This window comes from Jaculus jaculus, chromosome 10 (assembly GCF_020740685.1).
Source record: "Jaculus jaculus isolate mJacJac1 chromosome 10, mJacJac1.mat.Y.cur, whole genome shotgun sequence".
NCBI classification, from domain to species: Eukaryota; Metazoa; Chordata; class Mammalia; order Rodentia; family Dipodidae; genus Jaculus; species Jaculus jaculus.
Window position 1 is genome coordinate 22,188,642 of NC_059111.1, and position 19,939 is coordinate 22,208,580.

Here is a 19,939-nt window from a genome sequence, read left to right on the forward strand (position 1 = left end):
AAGCAAACAAACAAACAAAAGATTTATTTTTATTTATTTATTAGAGAGAGAAAGAGATGACAGGTGAGAGAATGGGTGTGCCAGGACCTCTAGCCACTGCAAACAAACTCCAGATGCATTCACCACCTGTGCATCTGGCTTACATGGGACCTGGAGAATTGAACGTGGATCCTTATGCTTCGCAGGTAAGTGCCATCTCTCCAGCCCAGTAAATAATATTAAAAAACAAACAAATATAAATTAATTTGAATCAAGTGAAACTAGGAATTCAATTCTGCGCTCTTTTTTTGGTGTGTTGTGTGCATGCATGTGTGGAGGTCGTTAAGCAGTTTCAGGTATCAGTCCTCACCTTCCCCCTTATTTGAAGCAGCGTCCCATTGCTTATCACTGTGAGGTTCTGGGCAATCCCCCTGTCTCGGCCTCCCTTCTCACCCTAGGTACACTGCAATTACAGACTGAGTGCTAAGGTGGGTTCCCGGGATCCCAACTCAGGCATTCACGCTTGAGGAGCAAGCGCTGTGTCTGGTGAGCCGTCTCCCTAGCCTTTAGACATCCATTTCTTTAGTCATATTAGCCACACCTCAAGGGCTCAGTGGTCATCGCGGCTGGTGGTAACCACACTGGTCAGCATGAGTAGGACACGTTTCCATTATTGCCAAGAGATGGTGATGTTGAGTGACCAGGCTGAAAAACATGCGGACCTTTATGGTTATTGTAACTAAAGGGTGGCGTTAGTACTGGCTCTTGGTTCTGGTAGGTGGAGGACGGTTACGGAGGTAGAGACGCAGGCAGTGGGGTCCGACTCACCTAGTTGTGCGACAGGTTTCTGCCCAGGTTCTTGTCATCTGCCCAAGAAACAGCCTGGACCAGAAGAGGGGTCGAAAATAGAAGTACTTTGAGGCATCTTTACAAACTTAGCTTCTACTTCTCCTCGTGACTCTGGGAGCCCCGGATTCCAGATTGAACCGAGAAAGGGAAACCAGAGCCGGGCGTGGTGGCACACACACATCCCAGCACTCGGGAGGGAGGCAGAGGTTGGAGGAGTGCCATGAGTTTGAGGCTACCCTGAGACTCCATAGTGAATTCCAGGCCAGCCTGGGCTAGAGTGAGACCCTACCTTGAAAAACCAAAGAGAGAGAGAGAGAGAGAGAGAGAGAGACAGCAAGCGAGAAAGGGAAACCAGATTGTCCACTGGTTTCAGGAAAGAATTTCTGTGTTAGACAAAATGTGGGCAGCTTATATAATCAAGTCTGGTGGGGCCTCAGTTACATTGTACAAAGAAGTTCAAGTTAAAATATTTGAAGGCTGGAGAGATGGCTTAGCAGTTAAGGTGCTTGTCTGCAAAGCCAAAGTACCCAGGTTCCATTCCCCAGGAACCACGTAGGCCAGATACACAAGGTGGCGCATGCATCTGGAGTCGTTTGCAGTGACGGGAGGCCTGGAATACCCAACCTCCCTCTCTCCAATAAATAAATAAAAATTTTAAAAGTATTTGATACAAAATTTAATCTCAGGGGTCACTGTAGGGGATAAAGCACAGAGCTAGCTTTCTGGAATTCTTCATTGTTTGGAGGCTATTTCAATGCACAGTCCTACCTCACCAGATCCACAAGGGTGTAACAGAAAGCATAGGGGAGTTCCTGCCCTTGAGGCATATCTGCGCTGCCAGGACTCCTTGGCATTTACTGCAAAAATCTCTGAGTGAATGAGCGAGTAGTCTGAATTGTTTAATATTTAAAAAAAAAATAACTTGTTTCTTTCTCTTTTTCTTTCTGCTCCCCCCCCCATGTGTGTGTGTGTGTGTGTGTGTGTGTGTATGTGTGAGAGAGAGAGGGAGGGAGAGAGAGAGATGTAGACCCAGGGCCCAGCCCTTGGCTCCCAGGGCTCTTGGCTGACTGAATGATGAAAGAACAAAGCCCATAGGGCTGATGAGTCAGATAAGTGGCATCCCTTTACAACCAGAAAAACGAGCCTGGGCCTGCCCGACAGCACTGGGGTCCAGATGGCCGCCATTTGTGGTGGCCACTCTGGTGGGGTCCAGGAAGGATCTGCCTGTAACATGCCCTTCACATTCCTCTTTAGGCGAAGTTCACACCTTGGGAGACTCCCTAATAGTGGAGCTGTACAGCCCCGGAGGTAGCCAGAGAGTGGGCTGGCTAAGAGGCTGGACCTCAGTCACTGGAGGAAAGATCTCAGCCAGGGCGTGGTCTTCAAGCCCAGCTCTTACTCAGGAGGCAGAGTTAGGAGGATCACTGTGGTGAGTTCGAGGCCACCCTGAGACAACATAGTGAATTCCAGGTTAGCCTGGATTACAATGAGACACTACCTCAAAAATCTTAAAAAAAAAAAAAAAGATCTCAAGCAGAGCTGTTGCCTATGGTGGGAGGCCGGATGGACCCCTGAGTGGAGTTCCCCACAGGCTAGTGGGAGTGGGAGGCAGCACGAAGGCTGTGAGACCTTGAAGGGGGTGTAGAGCGGAGAAGGAATAAAGCCAGAGGAGGTGCGGAGCCCCGGAGGCAGGGCAGTACCAATGTAGGGATGTTTCTGAACTAGCACCGGAAGTCCCTTTGAGAGCCAGTGGGCAGCATGGGAGCAAGTGAAGGCACGGGCTCTCTAGAAAGCAGCCTTTAAGCCTCAGAGTAGAGAAGGTGAACCTAGGTGTGTGTGTGTGTGTGTGTGTGTGTGTGTGTGTGGTCTATGCTCTTACCTGTGGCAGAGCATGCTTACCTGTGGTGGCCGTGGTGGAACTTCAGGCGTCCTGCTCAATCGCTCTTAGTTGTTTGAGAGAGACAGAGAATGTGCAAACTGGGTGTGTTAGTGTGCACTTCTAGTCCTGGCACTCAGGAGGCAAAGGTAGGAGGATCACTGTGAATTTGAGGCCAGCCTAGAGCAACAGAGTGAGTTCCAGGTCAATCTGGGCTAAAAGTGAGACCCTACCTTGAAAACACAAATAAACAAATGGGGCTGGAGAGATGGCTTAGCAGTTAAGGCCTGTGAAGCCCAAGGACCCAGGTTTGACTCCCCGGTACCCATGTAAAGTCAGATGCACAAGGTGGCGCATGCATCTGGAGTTCAGTTGCAGTGGTTGGGGGTCCTGGTGCACCCATTCTCTCCCTCTATGTCCCTCATTCTCTCTAATAAATAACTAGATATTAAAAAAAGGAATTTAAAAAGTACATGGGCATGTTAGGGCCTCCTGCCACTGCAAACGTGAATTTCAGACACATGCATCACTTCGTATGTCTGGCTAGGGAATCGAACCTGAGCTGCCAGGCAAGCACCTTTAACCACTGAGCCATCTGTCTAGCCCTCTTTAGCTGTTCTCTGATCCTGATCCTAGAGCTTGCTGTTTTTTAATTTAATTTATTTTTTTGTTTGTTTGTTTTTTTGGTTTTTCCACGTAGGGTCTTTCTCTAGCCCAGACTGACCTGGAATTCACTATGGAATGTCAGGGTGGCCTCGAACTCACCGCGATCCTCCTACCTCTGCCTCCCAAGTGCTGGGATTAAAGGCGTGCACCACCACGCCCAGCTCAATTTATTTATTCTTGAGTCCTTGCTCCCTTATGGGTCTGGGGTTATAGACACATGCGGCCATGCCCAGCTGTTTCTGTGGGTGCTGGGATTAAATTTGAGAGGTCTTTCAGGTCTCCTCCGGCTTCCTATTTACACAGGAAGTGCTCTTAACCACAGAGCCAGCTCTCCAGTCTCAAAATGTTTTTAAGTAACCAGTGATCTGGTTGGTTGGTAAGCTTTTTGAAATGCATTGTGAATAGAAAGAGGACCTAGCTGAAAAGAAAAGATCAGTGGGAGGGAAGGGGAACAAAAGAAGGTAATAGGAGGGAATTATGATGTAAACGTGTTGTTGATATGTATGGAAAAAAACTTTTTTTTAAGCCAGTAGTGGACTGGAGAGATGTATTAGTGGTTAAGGTGTTTGTCTGCAAAGCCAAAGGATCCCAGTTCGACTCCCCAGGACCAACAATAGCCAGGGGGTACATGCCTCTGGAGTTCATTTGCAGTGGCTGGAGGCCCTGCCACACCCATTCTCTCTCCCCCCCCCCAATAAATTTTTTCTTAAATTTTTTCAAATTAAAAAAAAATAGAGCTGGAGAGATGGCTTAGTAGTTAAGGCACTTGCCTGTGAAGCCTAAGGATCCAGACTCAGTTGCCAAGTACCCATGTAAGCCAGATGTACAAGGTGGTACATGCATCTGGAGTTCATTTGCATGGCTAAGGGTCCTGGTGTACCCATTTTCTCTCCCTCTCTAACACATAAATAGCTAAAATATTTTTAAAAAGAAAAGAAATGGCTGGGTGTGGTGGCATGCTCCTTTAATCCCGGTACTTAGGAGGCAGAGGTAGGAGGATCACTGCGAATTCAAAGTCAGCCTGGGGCTACATCCAGGTCAGCCTGGGCTAGAGTGGGACCATAGTTTGGAAAATAAGCAGAAGAAAGAAAGAAAGAAAGAAAGAAAGAAAGGAGGGAGGGAGGGAGGGAGGGAGGGAGGGAGGGAGGGAGGGAGATAATTGTGAGTTTCAGGTCATTCTGGGCTGTGTGAGACCCTGTCTCAAAAAAAATAAAAAATAAAAACCTAAACCAGGCTGGAGAAATGGCTAAGGCACTTGCCTGAAAAGCCAAAGGACCCAGGTTTGATTCCCCAGAACCCACATAAAACCAGATACCCAAGGTGGCATATGCATCTAGAGTTCGTTTGCAGTGGCTAGAGGCCCTATTGCTCCCATTCTCTCTCTCATTTGCCTCTTTCTTGCTCTTAAGTAAATAACTAATTAATTTAAAAACAAACTAAACCAACTCTGTGCACATCTGTAATCCCAACACTTGGGAAGCTGAGGCAGGAGGATCAAAAGTTTAAGCCCGCCACATCTGCTTTTACTTGGGGACTGGGAATATGAACTCAGGTACTCTCACTTACATAGTTAAGTGCTTTATCATGGAGCCACCACTTACCCAGCTATATATATACATATATATAAAGTGGGGTCTCTCTCTAGCCCAGGCTGACCTGGAATTCACTCTGTAGTTTCAGGCTGGTCTTGAACTCATGGAGATCCTCCTACCTCTGCCTCTCAAGTGCTGGGATTAAAGGTGTGTGCCACCTTTAATTAGATTGTTTAAATTTTTTTTTAATTTATTTACTTGTAAGCAGAAGAAAGAGTGAGTATGAATGTTGTTGTCTCTTGCCACTACAGATGAACTCCACATGCATGCGCCACTTTGTGCAGTATTGGAGAGTTAAACCCTGGCCAGCAGGCTTTGAAAGCAGATGCCTTTAACTGCTAAGCCATGTCTCCAGGTAGGGTCTCACTCTAGCCCAGACTGACCTGGAATTCACTATGGAGTCTCAGGGTGGCCTCTAACTCACAACGATTCTCCTACCTCTGCCTCCCGAGTGCTGGGAATAAAGGTGTGCGCCACCATGCCTGGCAAGTCTTTTTTTTTTTTTTTTAAGTTTTTTAAAATTTAAATTTTTTTTCTTTTGGAGAGAGAGAGAGAGAGAGATGGAGGCAGAGAATTGGTGTGCCAGGGCCTCAGCCACTGAAGTTGAACTCCAGATGCTTGTGCTTGCCTCACTTTTGTGTGTCTGGCTTACATGGAATCTGGAAAATTGAACATTAGTCCTTAGGCTTTACAGGCAAGCTCCTTAACTGCCAAACCATCTCTCCAGACCCTTCCTTTGGTTTTATATGTATCTTTAGATAGTTTATTTTTTTAATTATTTTTATTTATTTGAGGGAAGGGAATAGGCAGATAGAATGGGTGTCAGGGCCTTCTGTCACTGGAAACAAATGCATAGGTAGTTTATTAATGGATTAAATAGCTTACATCAAAGATGAGAATCTGAATATTCTTCAAAAATGTAGCTTGGGGCTAGAGAGATGGCTTAGCACTTAAGGCACTTGTTGGCAAAGCCAAAGGAACCAGGTTCAATTCCCCAGGACCTACATAAGCTAGATGCACAAGGTGGTACATGCATCTGGAGTTTGTTTGCAGCCACTGGAGGCCCTGGCTCACCCATTCTCCCTCTATTTCAAATAAATAAATAGAAAGTGAAATTAAATGTACCTTAATTTATGTTTATAATTACCACATTAGGACTTAATTCTGCCTAGGTTGTCCTGGAATTAATCTCAGGATGGCCTCAAACTCACAGCCATCCTCCTATCTCTGACTCCTGAACGCTGAGATTAAAGGTGTGTACCACCATGCCCAGTTTATTTATTTTTTTCTTTCTTTCTTTTTTCTTTTGGTTTTTTGAGGTAGGGTCTCACATTAGTCCAGGGTATTATTTTTTTCTTAAGACAATATCTTGCTATGTAGTGCAGGCTGGCCTTGAACTCGTGATCCTTCTGCCTCTGCCTTCTTGGTGTTGAGATCATAGGCATGAGCTATAGTGTTTGTCTACTTCCATCATTTTGTTTTGTTTTGAGAAAGACTTTGACATATCTTAGGCTGGCTTCAAACTTGAAGCAAGCCAGAGAAGACCTTGAACTTCTGATCCTCCTGCCTCCATCTTCCAGGTACTGGGACTACAGGTGTCCTCTACCACACCCAGTTTATGTGGTGTAGAGGAAAGAACCCGAAGCTTGTGCATGGTAGCAAGCGCTTTTCCCCCGACCTACGCCCCAGGCCCTACTTCTGTCTTCTTACTTAGCGTTTTCTACTTATGTCTTCTTTCTGTGGCTTCTCCTTTTTTCTTCTTTATTGTGTGGATTGAATTTTCTTCTGGGTTGAAAATTACACATTCTTCTTCTCATGGTTACTATGACTTAGTATGCCCTATGCCTGACCTTCTTTTTTTTTCCATTTCCTTTTTTAAAATTTATTTATTATATTTTTTTATTAACAACTTCCATGATTGTAAACAATATCCCATGGTAATGCCCTCCTTCCCCCCACCTTCCCCTTTGAAACTCCACTCTCCATCATATCCCCTCCCCCTCTCAGTCTCTTATTTTGATGCCATGATCTTTTCCTCCTCTTATGATGGTCTTATGTAGGTAGTGTCAGGCACTGTGAGGTCATGGATATCCAGGACATTTTGTGTCTGGGGGGAGCACGTTATAAGGAGTCCTATCCTCCCTTTGGCTCTTACGTTCTTTCTGCCACCTCTTCCGCAATAGACCCTGAGCCTTGGAAGATATGATAGAGATATTTCAGTGCTGAGCACTCCTGTCACTTCTTCCCGGCACCCTGATGCCTTCTGAGTCATCCCAAGCGAGGTCAATGCCATCTGAAAAGAGAAGGTTCTCTACCAAAAGTGAGAGTAGCATTAATATATAGGTATCAGCATTAAGAGAAGTGCTTACTGGGCAGTTTGATAACCGTAGTATATACATTTAGCCAGACAGCAGCAGACATTACACCCCTAGGGCTCATGACTACCTCTGTTTTAGGTTTTCATATCAGGGATGTATTCCCTCCCATGGAGCGGGCCTCCAGTCAGATTAGAGGGCAGTTGATTTCCACTATGACAGACATGCCACTATTGCACCACTTGGCTCATTTGGTCTGGCTGGTCAAATGTAAGGCTTGCAGTGTCCACTGTTGAGTATCGTCACTGGTGATTTCTCTCTCTCCCATTGAACTGTATGCAGAATGGCTTCTTCCAGCTTCCTGGCCTGACCTTATTTCTGTCTTGAGTCTTTTCCATGATGAAGTGAAGACACCTTAGAATGGGTCCTTTCCCTCTGTTCTTTCCACCTGATTGGGTCCAGTGGCTTCTCCGGGGCCAGCTTCTGTGGAGGGACAAGACAGCTCATTGGCCATTGCTGAGAATGGCCAAGCTTGTTCGTGGATGCCGTAGAGGGGCCGTTGGCTCTCAACAGTGGTTTGGTTTAAAGGATGTCTGAAAACACACCCTTAAGGTTGAGCGTAGGTCCTGAGAGATGGTGGGTTCTAAGAGTAAGGACATAGGGAATAGACCGGTCAGTAGAGCTGGGAACCCCAGACCCTTCTGCAGCTCTTCCTCAGCCTTCCTCGGAGACATCTGGCCCAGATTTGCCCACAGAACATGCTCTTGCTGCACAGATTGTGGCCTGTGTAGCAGGAGGGCGCAGCGGAGAAGGGGTCAGGAGGAGACAGCAGGGAGAATTGGCAACTAAGCTGCCCTGGTCTGAGTTGGCTCCAGTGAGGCAGCTCTGACCCAGCGTCACCAAGAATTTACAAAGCAGCAGTGTGGATCCAGTGGAAGCTTTTAGTGTTTCCCGAGAAGCCAGGAAACTGAATTTCCTGTGTGAACGCCTTCCCCTGATGTTAGCTCAGAACCCTGTGTAGGCCACACAGTATGTCTGCAGGCTGGCTCTGGTCAGACACTGTTGTCCCTGCTTCACAGATGCTTCCTGGGTCATCCTTAAGTGACCTCCCTCACGGAAGAATGTCTTCTCCAAACTCTAGGTTACCCCTAAGGTGTGGCTTCCCCTCCCCCACAAGCCATTTCCTCCCAGCTCCCTTGTTCCCTGCCAGCTGGTTCGTCTGGCATCTTGTGTTATGCCCAGTAGGCAGCCTGTCCTGGGTCCTTCACACAGCCTGTGCCATTTCTCACAGCCACTTGTCGGGTCACGCAGGCTAAGCACCCTCCTAGTTTGCACTAGTGACTGCTTGGTAAATGGATAGTGTAAAGATTATCCAGGCCCCCTGAGGCCTCCTCATCCCTGAAGTATGTGAAGGGACTCTGCCCTCTTCCTGGGGCATGGATGCAGACGCCCGCCACGTGCTCTCAAGCAAGCTTTCAAGACCATGGCCCACCGGGGGAGACTGAGTGCTGTGCGGCTCAGAATGAGTCTCCTTGGCTGGCTCTTCCTCTCCGTGGTGGCCTCCTCTGGCCCTTTTGCTTTTGAGTTCTCTTCCCATCATCTTCCTACTTCTCTGCCTCCGGCCTCACTCACTGCCTGAGTGGCCAGAGCCTGCTGCTTTATATACCCTGGGCAGTTGGTGGCACGTCTCTCAGCAGCCCTCAGATCAGGAAGTGAGATGGCCGCACAGACCAGGGGAAGGAGCTATGCAAACAGCTGCTGCTAAGGGGAAGTCCTGTTTGCAGCCAGGCTGTGGGGAGAGCATCTGCCCACGCCAGCACCCCAGGCCTGTGGCTCTGGTAACGTTTCCCCCTTCTCTCCACTTCCACAGCTGGAAGTCACGGTGGTAACAACTGAGAGAGCCAAACACTTCTACAGCCCTCAGGACGTTCCTGTCACCCTCTACAGTGATGCTGATGAATGGGAGGTCAGTGCTGGGGCCCCTGGGCCAAGTTCCACTGCTTTTCTACCAGCAGGACGGAGGTGTCTTATGGTCCTGGCTGCTGACAGCACCCAGCCTGGGCTCAAGTCAGTGGTCAGGGCCATCTGGGTCGAGGCTATGAGGAAAACATCTGTCTGCTTCCTGGCCTACGGGAGGCCCACGGTCCCCGCCCTCCTCAGGCAGAGCTCAGCCTTGGCCCAGTGCCTGAGGTTGAGTGTCCTTGTACTTATCTGGGCTGATGAAACCACAGAGGAGCTTTGTTCCCACCAGCCCTGTCCACGTGGCTCCCAGCATCGGGGCCGTGCGGAGTGCCTCACTTCCCACGGCCACTGGCTCTGCCTCTGCCCTCCCGCAGAGGGGTGGGCACCAGCCGATTCGCCAGGCGCGGAGTGTGGGCCCCATAGGGCTAACCCTGCCAGGCGTTTTTAAACATTCTCAGCCTTGAACATTTCTGGCTGGCCTGCCTTCCCCTCCCCACCCCCTTCGTTTCTCACCGCCCAGAGCCCTTCTACTGGCTTGGACAACCCAAGCATCCGCCTCAAGCAGACAGGCCAGGAGTTCCCTGCCAGATGTCAGTTCTCTTGAAAACCAAACCATAAAGGGAATAAGCTTGGAGAGACAAGGAGCGTTTGTTTCCTCAGGCCTGGTTTCTGTCAGGCTGCTGGCTCCAAGGCCAATGCTTGCCAGCTTAGCTACGAGGAGGGACAGTGGTGGACTTGAGGGGGTGGGCAGGTAATCTCCCTAGGCTTCCTGACTTACTGTATCTGACTGGCTTTGGCCTCCACTCCCCCCCCACCCCCATACTGAGGGACTGCCTTGATGACCCCGTTTCTTTCCTCTGGCAGATGTGGAAGCAGCGCTCTGACCCAGTTCTCCACATTGACCTGCGGAGATGGGCAGACCTCATGCTAGTGGCTCCTCTCGACGCCAATACTCTGGGCAAGGTGGCCAGTGGCATCTGTGATAACTTGCTTGTGAGTGGCGCCGCATACCCTTATCCTCCCCAGCCTTCACCCCCCAGCTTGTACAGAGAAACACATTACACATTCTCCCCCCCACACTCCCATCCCTACTACTCTTGAGAAAGTGGGCAGAAGATGGACCAGCTGGCCTTGTTGGTGTTCTGTGGGTGTGTCCATTTGGTGCCTGCCCCTTGATGCTCAGCCCCATGCTCTTCCATTGTCTTTTTTTGGTTTTTAAAGGTAGGATTTCACTCTAGCCCAGGCTGACCTGGAATTCACTATGGAGTCTCAGGGTGGTCTCCAACTCATGGCAATCCTCCCACCTCTGCCTCCTGAGTGCTGGGATTAAAGGCGTGCACCACCATGCTGGCTTTTGTTTGTTTGTTTGTTTGAGGTAGGTTCGTGTTCTGGCCCAGGCTGACCTGCAATTTACTATGTAGTCTCAGGCTGGTCTTGAACTCACGGCAATCCTCCTACCTCTGCCTCCTGAGTACTGGGATTAAAAAGGCATGCACCACCATTCCTGACTCCTGTCGTTCTCTTTTATATTTATTTGTTTATTTAGAGAGAATGAATGGGCACACCAGGGCTCCTAGCCATTGCAAATGAACTGCAGACTCATGCGCCATCATGTGCATCTGGCTGATGTGGGCTCTGGGGAATCGAGCCTGGGTCCTTAGGCTTCACAGGGAAACACCTTAACAGCTAAACGTCTCTCCAGCCCTCTTCTGTTGTTCCTGGCCATAGGCTACTCTCTTCCATGCCTGCCCTTGGTGTGTGCTTCTTTGATTTCCTTGACACCATGGCCACCTTCAGCCCTGCCTTCTCTCTGGAAGCTGGGTGTGCATGCAGATAACTGACAAGGGTGTCTGCTTACTTCCTCGCTCATCTTACCTACACTAGCCACTGCAGCCCTAAAGCTGAGACTCAAAGCTTAGAAAGATAGAGGGAAGAAAAACAGCGTGAGAGGCCAGACTGGCTTGGGTCTTACAGAACTCTAGAGAACTGCTGCTCCCTTAAAGAGAATCTGCCTTTGTTTATGACCATCCTGGGAAGATCTAGGTAATCTTTCTTCCTGGTCAACCCTCCCTACCCATTTCTTCAGCTGGTCACTGCCCCCACCATGTCCCTGAGGACCCATTCTGAGAACACAGGGAGCTCTCTCTGGGAAGAGAGGATTGTGATCATTCAGCCAGGCGGGGAATATCCTCTAGTGAGTGGTACAGCCTTAAATGATCCCATAAGTCCTTTGAGCCATGCTTAGTAGTGGGCATATGGTAGACATTCAATAAATACTTACTGAACACATGTGGTAGTAAGTAATTTTACTTTTGCAAGCAGCTGGGAAGTTTTTAGAGTTTAATATGATGAAGAAGGTGAATGTTAAAGTAGGGTAAGAGTTTTTAAGGGAGGTCACATGTGAGATTAATGTCCTTAGCTGGGTCTGGTGTTACAGGTGTATAATCGCAGTTTCTTGAAGGCTGAAGCAGGAGGATTAATAGTTTAAGGTCTGCCTGGGGTCCAGCTTGAGTTCAAGGCCAGCCTGGGCAATTTAGTGAGATCTTGTCTCAAAATAAAAAGTAAAGGGATGGAGAGACGGCTTAACGGTTAAGGTGCTTGCCTGTGAAGCCGAGGACCCAGGTTTGATTCCCCAGTATCTATATAAGCCAGATGTACAAGGGGTGCATGCACCTGGGGTTCACTTACAATGGCTAGAGGCTGTGGTGTTCCCACTCTCTCTCTTTCTCTCCTCTCTGTCTGTGCTTGCAAATAAATATTTTTTTTTTGTTTTAAGTAAAATAAACAGCTGGGCATGGTAGCACATGCCTTTAACCCCAGCCCTGGGGAGGCAGAGGTAGGAGGATCACAGTGAGTTTGAGGTCCGCCTGAAAGTACATAGTGAATTTCAGCTCAGCCTGGGCTAGAGGGAGAACCCTACCTTGAAAAAACCAACAAAAAAATTAAAAAGAAGGGCTAAGGATGTAACCTGTGGTAGAATGCTTGCTTAACTCTTTTTCTTTAAAATAAATAAATAAATAAATAAATAAATAAATAAATAAATAAATTTTATTCATTTATTTGTAAGCAGAGAGAGAGAGAAAATAGGCTCACCAGGGCCTGTTGCCACTGTAAAGGAACTCCAGACACATGCTCTTCTTTGTGCCTCTGGCTTACTTGGGTACCAGGGAATTGAATCTTTGCAAGCAAGCGCCTTTAACCACTAAGCCACCTCTCCAGCACGCCTAGTTTTTTTTTTTGTTTTTTTTTTTTTCCTCAAAACTGGGACCACTCTCTAAACCCTCGGAGTTCTCTTCTCCAAAATTGCCCGGGCAGTGGGCCATGTTTCCAAGACTGGCATTTACCTCAAATAGTTTCACTTGAAAGTAGCACGTTTCAAAGGCTCTCCAGTGTTACAGAGCTTGAACTGTCAGCATCCATGGTAGTGAGGCTGCCTCCCTCTCTCAGGAAAGGTCTTCTTGTAATCCTGAGAAGAAGCTCAGCCTGCTTCCTCCTCTGAGAGTGTCTCTTCCAGCGCCCCGACCGTGGGGTGCCAGGAAAACAGCAACATGTTAGATGTCATCAGTCCCTTAACCCCAGGAATGGCCACCTCCATCTGCCCTCTTGACTCGCTCGGGCCAAGGCCCTTTGTCTGTGTCCAAACAGTGGAGATGACTCCATGCGGTTGACGGTCTGGCTGGATGCTAGTGTCTTGACTTGACTAGGATCCAGCCTCCTGCCCTGTGAGTGGATTCCCAGGGGCAGGGCTGAGGTACTGAGCGCAGGGCCAGCCACTTGGCTCTTCTCCCTGCTGCTGCTGGTCGGTTCAGAAGAGCTGTGGTTTGTGCAGGAAGCGCTGAGCTCCGAGTCAGACGAGGTGGGGGAAGCAGATGGGCTGGGCTTTTGCTGCGGTCAGTGCGCTGGGCTTTGGGAGTGCTTAGAAACCCCAGCCCAGCCCCTGTCCCTACACCACACGTAGGTATGCTCTTGACTTCTGCAGAAGCAGCAGGTGGCACAGTGCCAATAGGAAGTGTGACTGAGACTGTCCGCTCCCAGCCCGGTTGCTGCATGGAGCGGGCTTGGTGGGAAACCAATGCTGGTGTCTGGGATGACGCAAGCAGCCAGATCCTGAGGCTGTTTGCTGTCCCAGGAGAGGGTAAGGGCACTGAGGGGCAGGCCCTGGCCTATTTGTAGCATTGTTCTCTGTACTCCCTCTTTTCCCAGATGGCCTCCATTTCCGGGGAAGGGTGTCCCAGCTGCTGCCTCCCCAGGAGCTCCCAGCTGGCTGGCCGGGAGTGCACGTCTCGGATAGTCAGAACACAGGGGAACTTCACTTCTCTGAGGGGCAGTCCCTGGCCTGCGAGCCTGTGCCCGTGGTCATGGCAGGAGCCACTGCTCTGGAGCCTGTACTTAGTGCCAGGCCCTGAGCTGAGAGCTTTGAAAGCATCCATTCTTGTGCAGGGCAAGGTAGCATAGCCCTGCAATTCTGGCACTTGGGAGGTGGAGGCCGGGGGATCAGGAGTTCAAGGTCATCGTCTGTTGCATAGGTATTTTGAGGCCATCCTGGACTACATGAGGCTCTGTCTCAAAAGATCAAAAGAAGGGCTGGAGATATGACTTAGTGGTTAAGGCGTTTGCCTGCAAAGCCAAAGGACCCAGGTTCAATTCCCCAGGACCCACGTAAAGCAGATGCACAAGGTGGTGCATGTATCTGGAGTTTGTTTACAGTGGGTGGAGACCGTGGCATGCCCACTCTCTCTCTGCCTCTTTCTCTCTCTCAAATAAATAATTTTAAAAAATCAACAAGAGCTGGTTATTGACCCAATCCTGTAATCCCAGTACTCAGGAGGATGAGGGAGGAGGATCTCCATGAATTTGAGGGGTGTAGAGTGAGTCCTAGATCAGCTAGAGTGAGACCCTGCCTCAATAAAACAAACAACAAAAAAAAGTTGATATAGCCGGGAGTGATGTGCATGCCTTTAATCTCAGCACTTGGGAGGCAGGGGTTGGAGGATCACTGTGAGTTCGAGGCCACCCTGAGACTACATAGTGAATTCCAGGTCAGCCTGGGTTAAAGTGAGACCCTACCTTGCAAAACAAAACAAAACCTCTGAGTCTATCAAACTATCATAGCTGCTTTGGTCTGTGATGGGATGGGATATCCTGGCTTCTGGAGGTGATGAAGGCTGTCCAGCACAATGGAAATTGTACTGTGTCCTGTTTGTATCCAGGTGTGACCTTGACAAGTGTTTACCTTTCAGAGAGCTGCAGCTTACCTATCTGAATAGGCATTGTAGTTTCCTTATAGGTTCTTGAGACAATGTGTGACAGAAAGTGTGCACGTTGGGTATTGTCATTGCTGGGGTTTAGTTGACCCAGATGTAGAGTTGCTGCCAGTTAGGCGTCCTCACCCCCTGAACATTCTGGCTCCTAGGTTCCTAGCTTTCCTGTGAACTTGGAAGCCAGCCGTCTGTTCCCCAACTTGCTTCTTGCCCTCAGGCTTAGGCTGGTTCTTAGAGAGTCTGAATATAGGAAACAGACCTGCGGGTGCTTGGGTCATGATGGGTGTGGACTGAGTTCCTTCTGTGTCTAGAGTCCATACCAGAGCCTGAGGGGAGATGGCAAGGGTAAAGAGACCCAGCCCTCACCCCTCAGGGATGTGAGAGCAGCAGTCTGCAGACAAGTGGTACCCAGTCACCCCAAATCCATGGCTAGGCTGCTGGCTGTGGCTAGGGGACATTGGGGAGGATTTGTAAGCACAGGGAAGGAATGGTAGGCAAAGCAACAGTATCCGCCCCTTGCTTTTATAGACCTGTGTCATCCGGGCCTGGGACCGCAGCAAGCCCCTGCTTTTCTGCCCAGCCATGAACACCGCCATGTGGGAGCACCCCATCACCGCACAGCAGGTGGGCCAGCTAAAGGCCTTCGGTTATGTGGAGATTCCCTGTGTAGCCAAGAAGCTGGTGTGTGGAGACCAAGGTAGGCTTCCCATGAGGTTCACAGCCCAGAGATGTGGAAGTTGGCTTTGGGGGTCACCTCTGGGTTCATGTTCTGACCTGTTGCATTCTTAGGCAAAACCCTGCTCTGAGCTCATTTCTCATCTGGAAAACGGAAACCCTACTCTTGCCTCAGGGCTAAGGGTGGTCACTGGAATGACTCCCAGGGCCTGTCGTGGGGTGTCTTGGGAGGGGTCTGAGGGATCTGGCTCATGTGCAGCCGGACGTGGCCTTCTCAGGCCTTGGGCTGTGGGAGAGGTGCACAGGGGAGACCTGAGCAGAGGCTACAGGCAGCGTTGGTCCTTAATGTGGCGGCCCTCAGCCACAGCAGAGCTTTGCTTCCAGGTCTCGGCGCCATGGCTGAGGTGGAGACCATTGTGGATAGAGTGAAAGAAGTATTCTCCCAACACAGAGGCGTCCAGCACACATGAGCTGGGGTTTCTGTCGTGGTGTCCTGCACTCGCGTGTCCTCATGCTGAGCTAGGGGAAGAAGGACGGCAGCAGGACATGAAGATCCTGCTTTGCGGAGGAGGGCCTGGCCTGGACCTGCTCCAGGGTCACCTGGACTGCAGACCCAAGCTCTGCCTTTCAACCAGCCTGCTTCCTGGATCCCCGCCATATTATCCCTGTGGTCCTGGAGTGAACAGGAGACTTCCGTTATGCCTTCTGCCTAGGAGTCACTTTTAGAAATACCTTGGCTGAAGCTGGGAATAGAGACTCACACCTGTAATTCCACCACTCAGGAGGCTGAGGCTACAGAATGAGAACCTTTCTCAAAAAAAAAAAAGGAGGGGGGCTGGAGGGATGGCTTAGTAGTTAAGGCGCTTGCCTGCCAAGCCAAAGGACCCAGGTTTGATTCCCAGGACCCATGTAAGCCAGATGCACAAGGTGTTGCATGCATCTGGAGTTTGTTTATAGAGGCTGGAGGTCCTGGTGTGCCCATTCTCTCTTTCTCTGTTAAATAAATAAGTAACTGAAAATAAAATATTTTTTTAAAAAAGGGAAAAACACTATACCTCAAGATTCCTAGCCTGGCAGGCTCTTGGCCAGGCCCTGAGAGCTTCCATTCTTTGGTGAGGAACCCAGGTGCCATACAGGGTCAGGAAGTCTGTGAGATGGCTGGACTCTATATTTCCCCACAGGCCATTCTGTGAAAGTGGGGGTGCTGGGGAATAAAGAAAAGTGGCCTTTTAGAAAACTCTGTCTTTCCTTTACAACCCATGTGTGGCCTCAGAGATCAGTGGGCATTAGCCAGTGAGGCTAGAGAAGGACTCAGCTGACAGTTGACCATCACTCCCTTGTCCCCACACCACATGGTGATTCAGGACAAAATGCTGTAAAGCCAGACGGCCCCCGTTTCGAATCTCAGCTCTGCCACTTACCAGCTGTGATCGCTGGCTTGGGGCTTGCCTTTCTGGGCCTCACCTTCCCCATCTATAGTGTCATCTTTCCCTTGTGGAGCTGTGGAGCAGATAAAGAGATGATCATCTGTACAAGATGCCCGTGTCTCCTGTGTCTACTGGGGATGCCTTCTAAAGCTCTCAGCAGGTGCTGAAACCACAGACAGCACTGAGCCCCATTCATACCTATTACTAGTCTATAAATTGGGTGCAGTGAGAGATTAGCAACAGCTAGCAATGCAACAGAACAATTAAAACCATTCTTAGGGCTGGTGGGATGGCTTAACGGTTAAGGCATTTGCCAAAGGACCCACGTTAGCCAGAAGCACGGGGGAGTACACGCATCTGGAGTTTGTTTGCAGTGGCTAGAGGCCCTGGTGTGCCCATTCTCTCACTTTCCCTCCCTCTTTCTATGTCAAATAAATAAATATAAAATATTTTTTTAAAAAAAATATTGTAATCAAGGTGTGCACATGTTTTCTCCCTTCCTTCCTTCCTTTCTTTCTTCCTTTCTTATTTTCATTTCTTTTGGTTTTCCGAAGTAGGGTCTCACTCTACCCCAGGCTGAGTGAATTCCCTATGTCGTCTCAGGGCGATCTTCCTACCTCTGCCACCAGGCTGAACATGGCTTCTTAGCAACCTCAACAAGACAATATTTTGCTTCTTTTCGTTTAAAGGAAGCACCCTACAGCTAATCCGGCTTATCTGAATCTCTGCTGTTGTGCTTTGAGACCATTGTTAAGATAAGGGTTTCACTGGGGCAGAGGTAGGAGGATTGCTGTGAGTTCAGGGCCACCCTGAGACTACATAACGAATTCCAGGTCAGCCTGGGCTAGAGCAGACCCGACCTCAATAAAAAAAAAGGAGGGGGGCTCTTGAGCACAGGCCCTGATACTGCTGTAGCTATAAGTAGACAGCCAGTAAGTAGCTACTAACAGGCAGATAGCATGCATCAGAGTGGCTACACTAGACAAAATGATTCACAATCGGGATGGAGTAAGATGACATTTCATCACGCCCCGCACCACAGTGTGCAATTTTAAATTTATGAATTAGTTGTTTCTGGAAATTTTCATTTAATTGTTTTGAACTTTTTAGAATATTTATTTATTTATCAACAGAGGGAGGCAGAGAGAGAGAGAGAGAATGGGCACACCAGGGCCTCTAGCCACTGCAAACGAACTCCAGATGCATGCGGCCCCTTGTGCATCTGGCTTACGTGGGTCCTGGAGAATCAAACTGGGATCCTTTGGCTTTGCAGGCAAACGCCTTAACCACTAAGCCATCTCTCCAGCCCTTTCATAGGATTTAAACATTGTGGTTGGTCAAGTTCAGCCCCTACTACTGATGGCTTCCCTGTCGCTTGCATCAAGGGACATATCAGCTCACGATCTCGGACTTAACTTTTCAAGCACAAGACAGGCTAGTTCAGTAAATGTTAGGAAGGCTTCTAGCATGCTGACAAAGGCCCACACACAGAGAACTGCCACTTACTTGACATTTGCTCTATTCCAGATATTCAGTACGGTGACTATAGTAGTGCCCTCTTAACTACACTGTTGCTTTCCATGGTTTCTATTCCCTATGGTCAAGCATAGTCAAAGATTAAATGAGGGCTGGAGAGATGGCTTAGCAGTTAAGATGCTTGCTTGAGAAGCCTAAGGGCCAGGTTTGACTCCCCAGAACCCAGGTAAGCCAGATACAAAAGGTGGCACATGCATCTGGAGTTCGTTTGCAGTGGCTAGAGGCCCTGGTGTGCCCATTCTCTCTCACTTTCTCTCTCTCTGCCTCCTTCTGTTGATAAATAAATAAATATTCTAAAAAGTTCAAAACAATTAAATGAAAATTTCCAGAAACAACTAATTCATAAATTTAAAATTGCACACTGTGGTGTGCAAATAAATAAAATATATTTAAAAACAAAAAAGTAAACAAACAAAATCCTAAGAAAAACCTCCCTTCAGGAGGGGTCCTGGGTGTTTGTGTTTGTGGAAAAATAGGTCTGGGACACTAGGCAAGAAATAAGTCAGATTATCATTGATTTCTAGCAATCGCAGACTTCCCTGTGCTTTTAACCTTCAGGGGTCCAATCATCCTAAGTGTACCCCAACTCAGAACCTTAACTGTGAGCCATCTCTCCAGTCCCCCTTCCCTGCTGGGTTTATTTTATTTTATTTTTTTTTTAATTTTTATTTATTTATTTTATTTGAGAGCGACAGACACAGAGAGAAAGACAGATAGAGGGAGAGAGAGAGAATGGGCGCGCCAGGGCTTCCAGCCTCAGCAAACGAACTCCAGACGCGTGCGCCCCCTTGTGCATCTGGCTAACATGGGACCTGGGGAACCGAGCCTCGAACCGGGGTCCTTAGGCTTCACAGGCAAGCGCTTAACCGCTAAGCCATCTCTCCAGCCCTGTTTGTTTGTTTTTTGAGGTAGGTTCTCAGTCTAGCTCAGGCTGACCTGGAATTCACTTTGTAGTCTCAGGGTGGCCTTGAACTCACAGCAATCCTCCTACCTCTGCCTCCTGAGTGTTGGGATTAAAGGAGTGCACCAACATGCCTGGCTCCCTGCTGTTTTTTGATGACACAGAATTGTCATTGTTGGTTTATTTGGACACAGATCTCTTGGTGAGCAGCAAGTTGTCCTGTTCCTAACAGGCCCTGGAAAATCATTCCAACCTTACTATATTGACTAAAATATGGTGTGTTTGTGTGGTGGGCACATTCTGTTCCTTTATGAACAAGGGTGGTGAAAGGAAAGACTTACATATATGACTATAGAAATATAAGTAATTCAGCAGGACAGGAGCCCAAAGGCAAGGTTAAAAGGCAGACAATGGAAAATTGTCTGCAGCTCTTCTAATGAGGGATAATTGCTCTAACATACAAGATCTTTTGTTTTTGTGCATGTTTGTTTGAGACAAAAATCTTACTATGGCTGTGTGTGGTGGTGCATGCTTTGAATCCTAACACTTAGGAGGCAGAGGTAGGAGGATTACCATGAGTTCAAGGCGGACCTAAGACTAATAGTGAATTTCAGGTCAGCCTGTGCTACAGCAAGACCCTACCTCGAAAAACAAAAAAAAAAAAAAAAAAAAATCTTACTATGTAGCCCAGGCTGGCCTTGAACTCGAGTCTCCTGCTTCAACCTCCAAAGCTCTGGAATTATACGTGTGTGACATCACACTTGGCTAGTTACTTTTGTGATGCTGGGAATAAAAACTAGGTCCCATGAAATAAGTCATGGAGGGCTGGAGAGATGGCTCAGCAGTTAAAGCACTTGCCTGCAAAGCCTAAGGACCCACCATGGTTCGATTCCCCAATAC

The 19,939-nt window shown here is 48.6% G+C and overlaps 1 protein-coding gene across 3 annotated transcripts in view; it reads left to right on the forward strand.

The window, feature by feature from the left end:
* Ppcdc (phosphopantothenoylcysteine decarboxylase) overlaps nt 1-16,041 on the forward strand; it is a 28,383-nt gene extending 12,342 nt beyond the window's left edge. For 2 of the 3 annotated variants that reach the window (XM_004672844.2, XM_045160647.1), the window contains exons 3-6: nt 9,148-9,243; nt 10,104-10,232; nt 15,029-15,197; nt 15,560-16,041. In XM_004672844.2, coding sequence (XP_004672901.2) covers nt 9,148-9,243; nt 10,104-10,232; nt 15,029-15,197; nt 15,560-15,645 — 480 coding nt within the window. In that variant the 3' untranslated portion in view covers nt 15,646-16,041. Of the gene's footprint in view, nt 1-129; nt 186-9,147; nt 9,244-10,103; nt 10,233-15,028; nt 15,198-15,559 lie in introns of those variants that run through there. The other variant, XM_045160648.1, reaches the window with a different exon arrangement.
* Nucleotides 16,042-19,939: the final 3,898 nt, after the last annotated feature.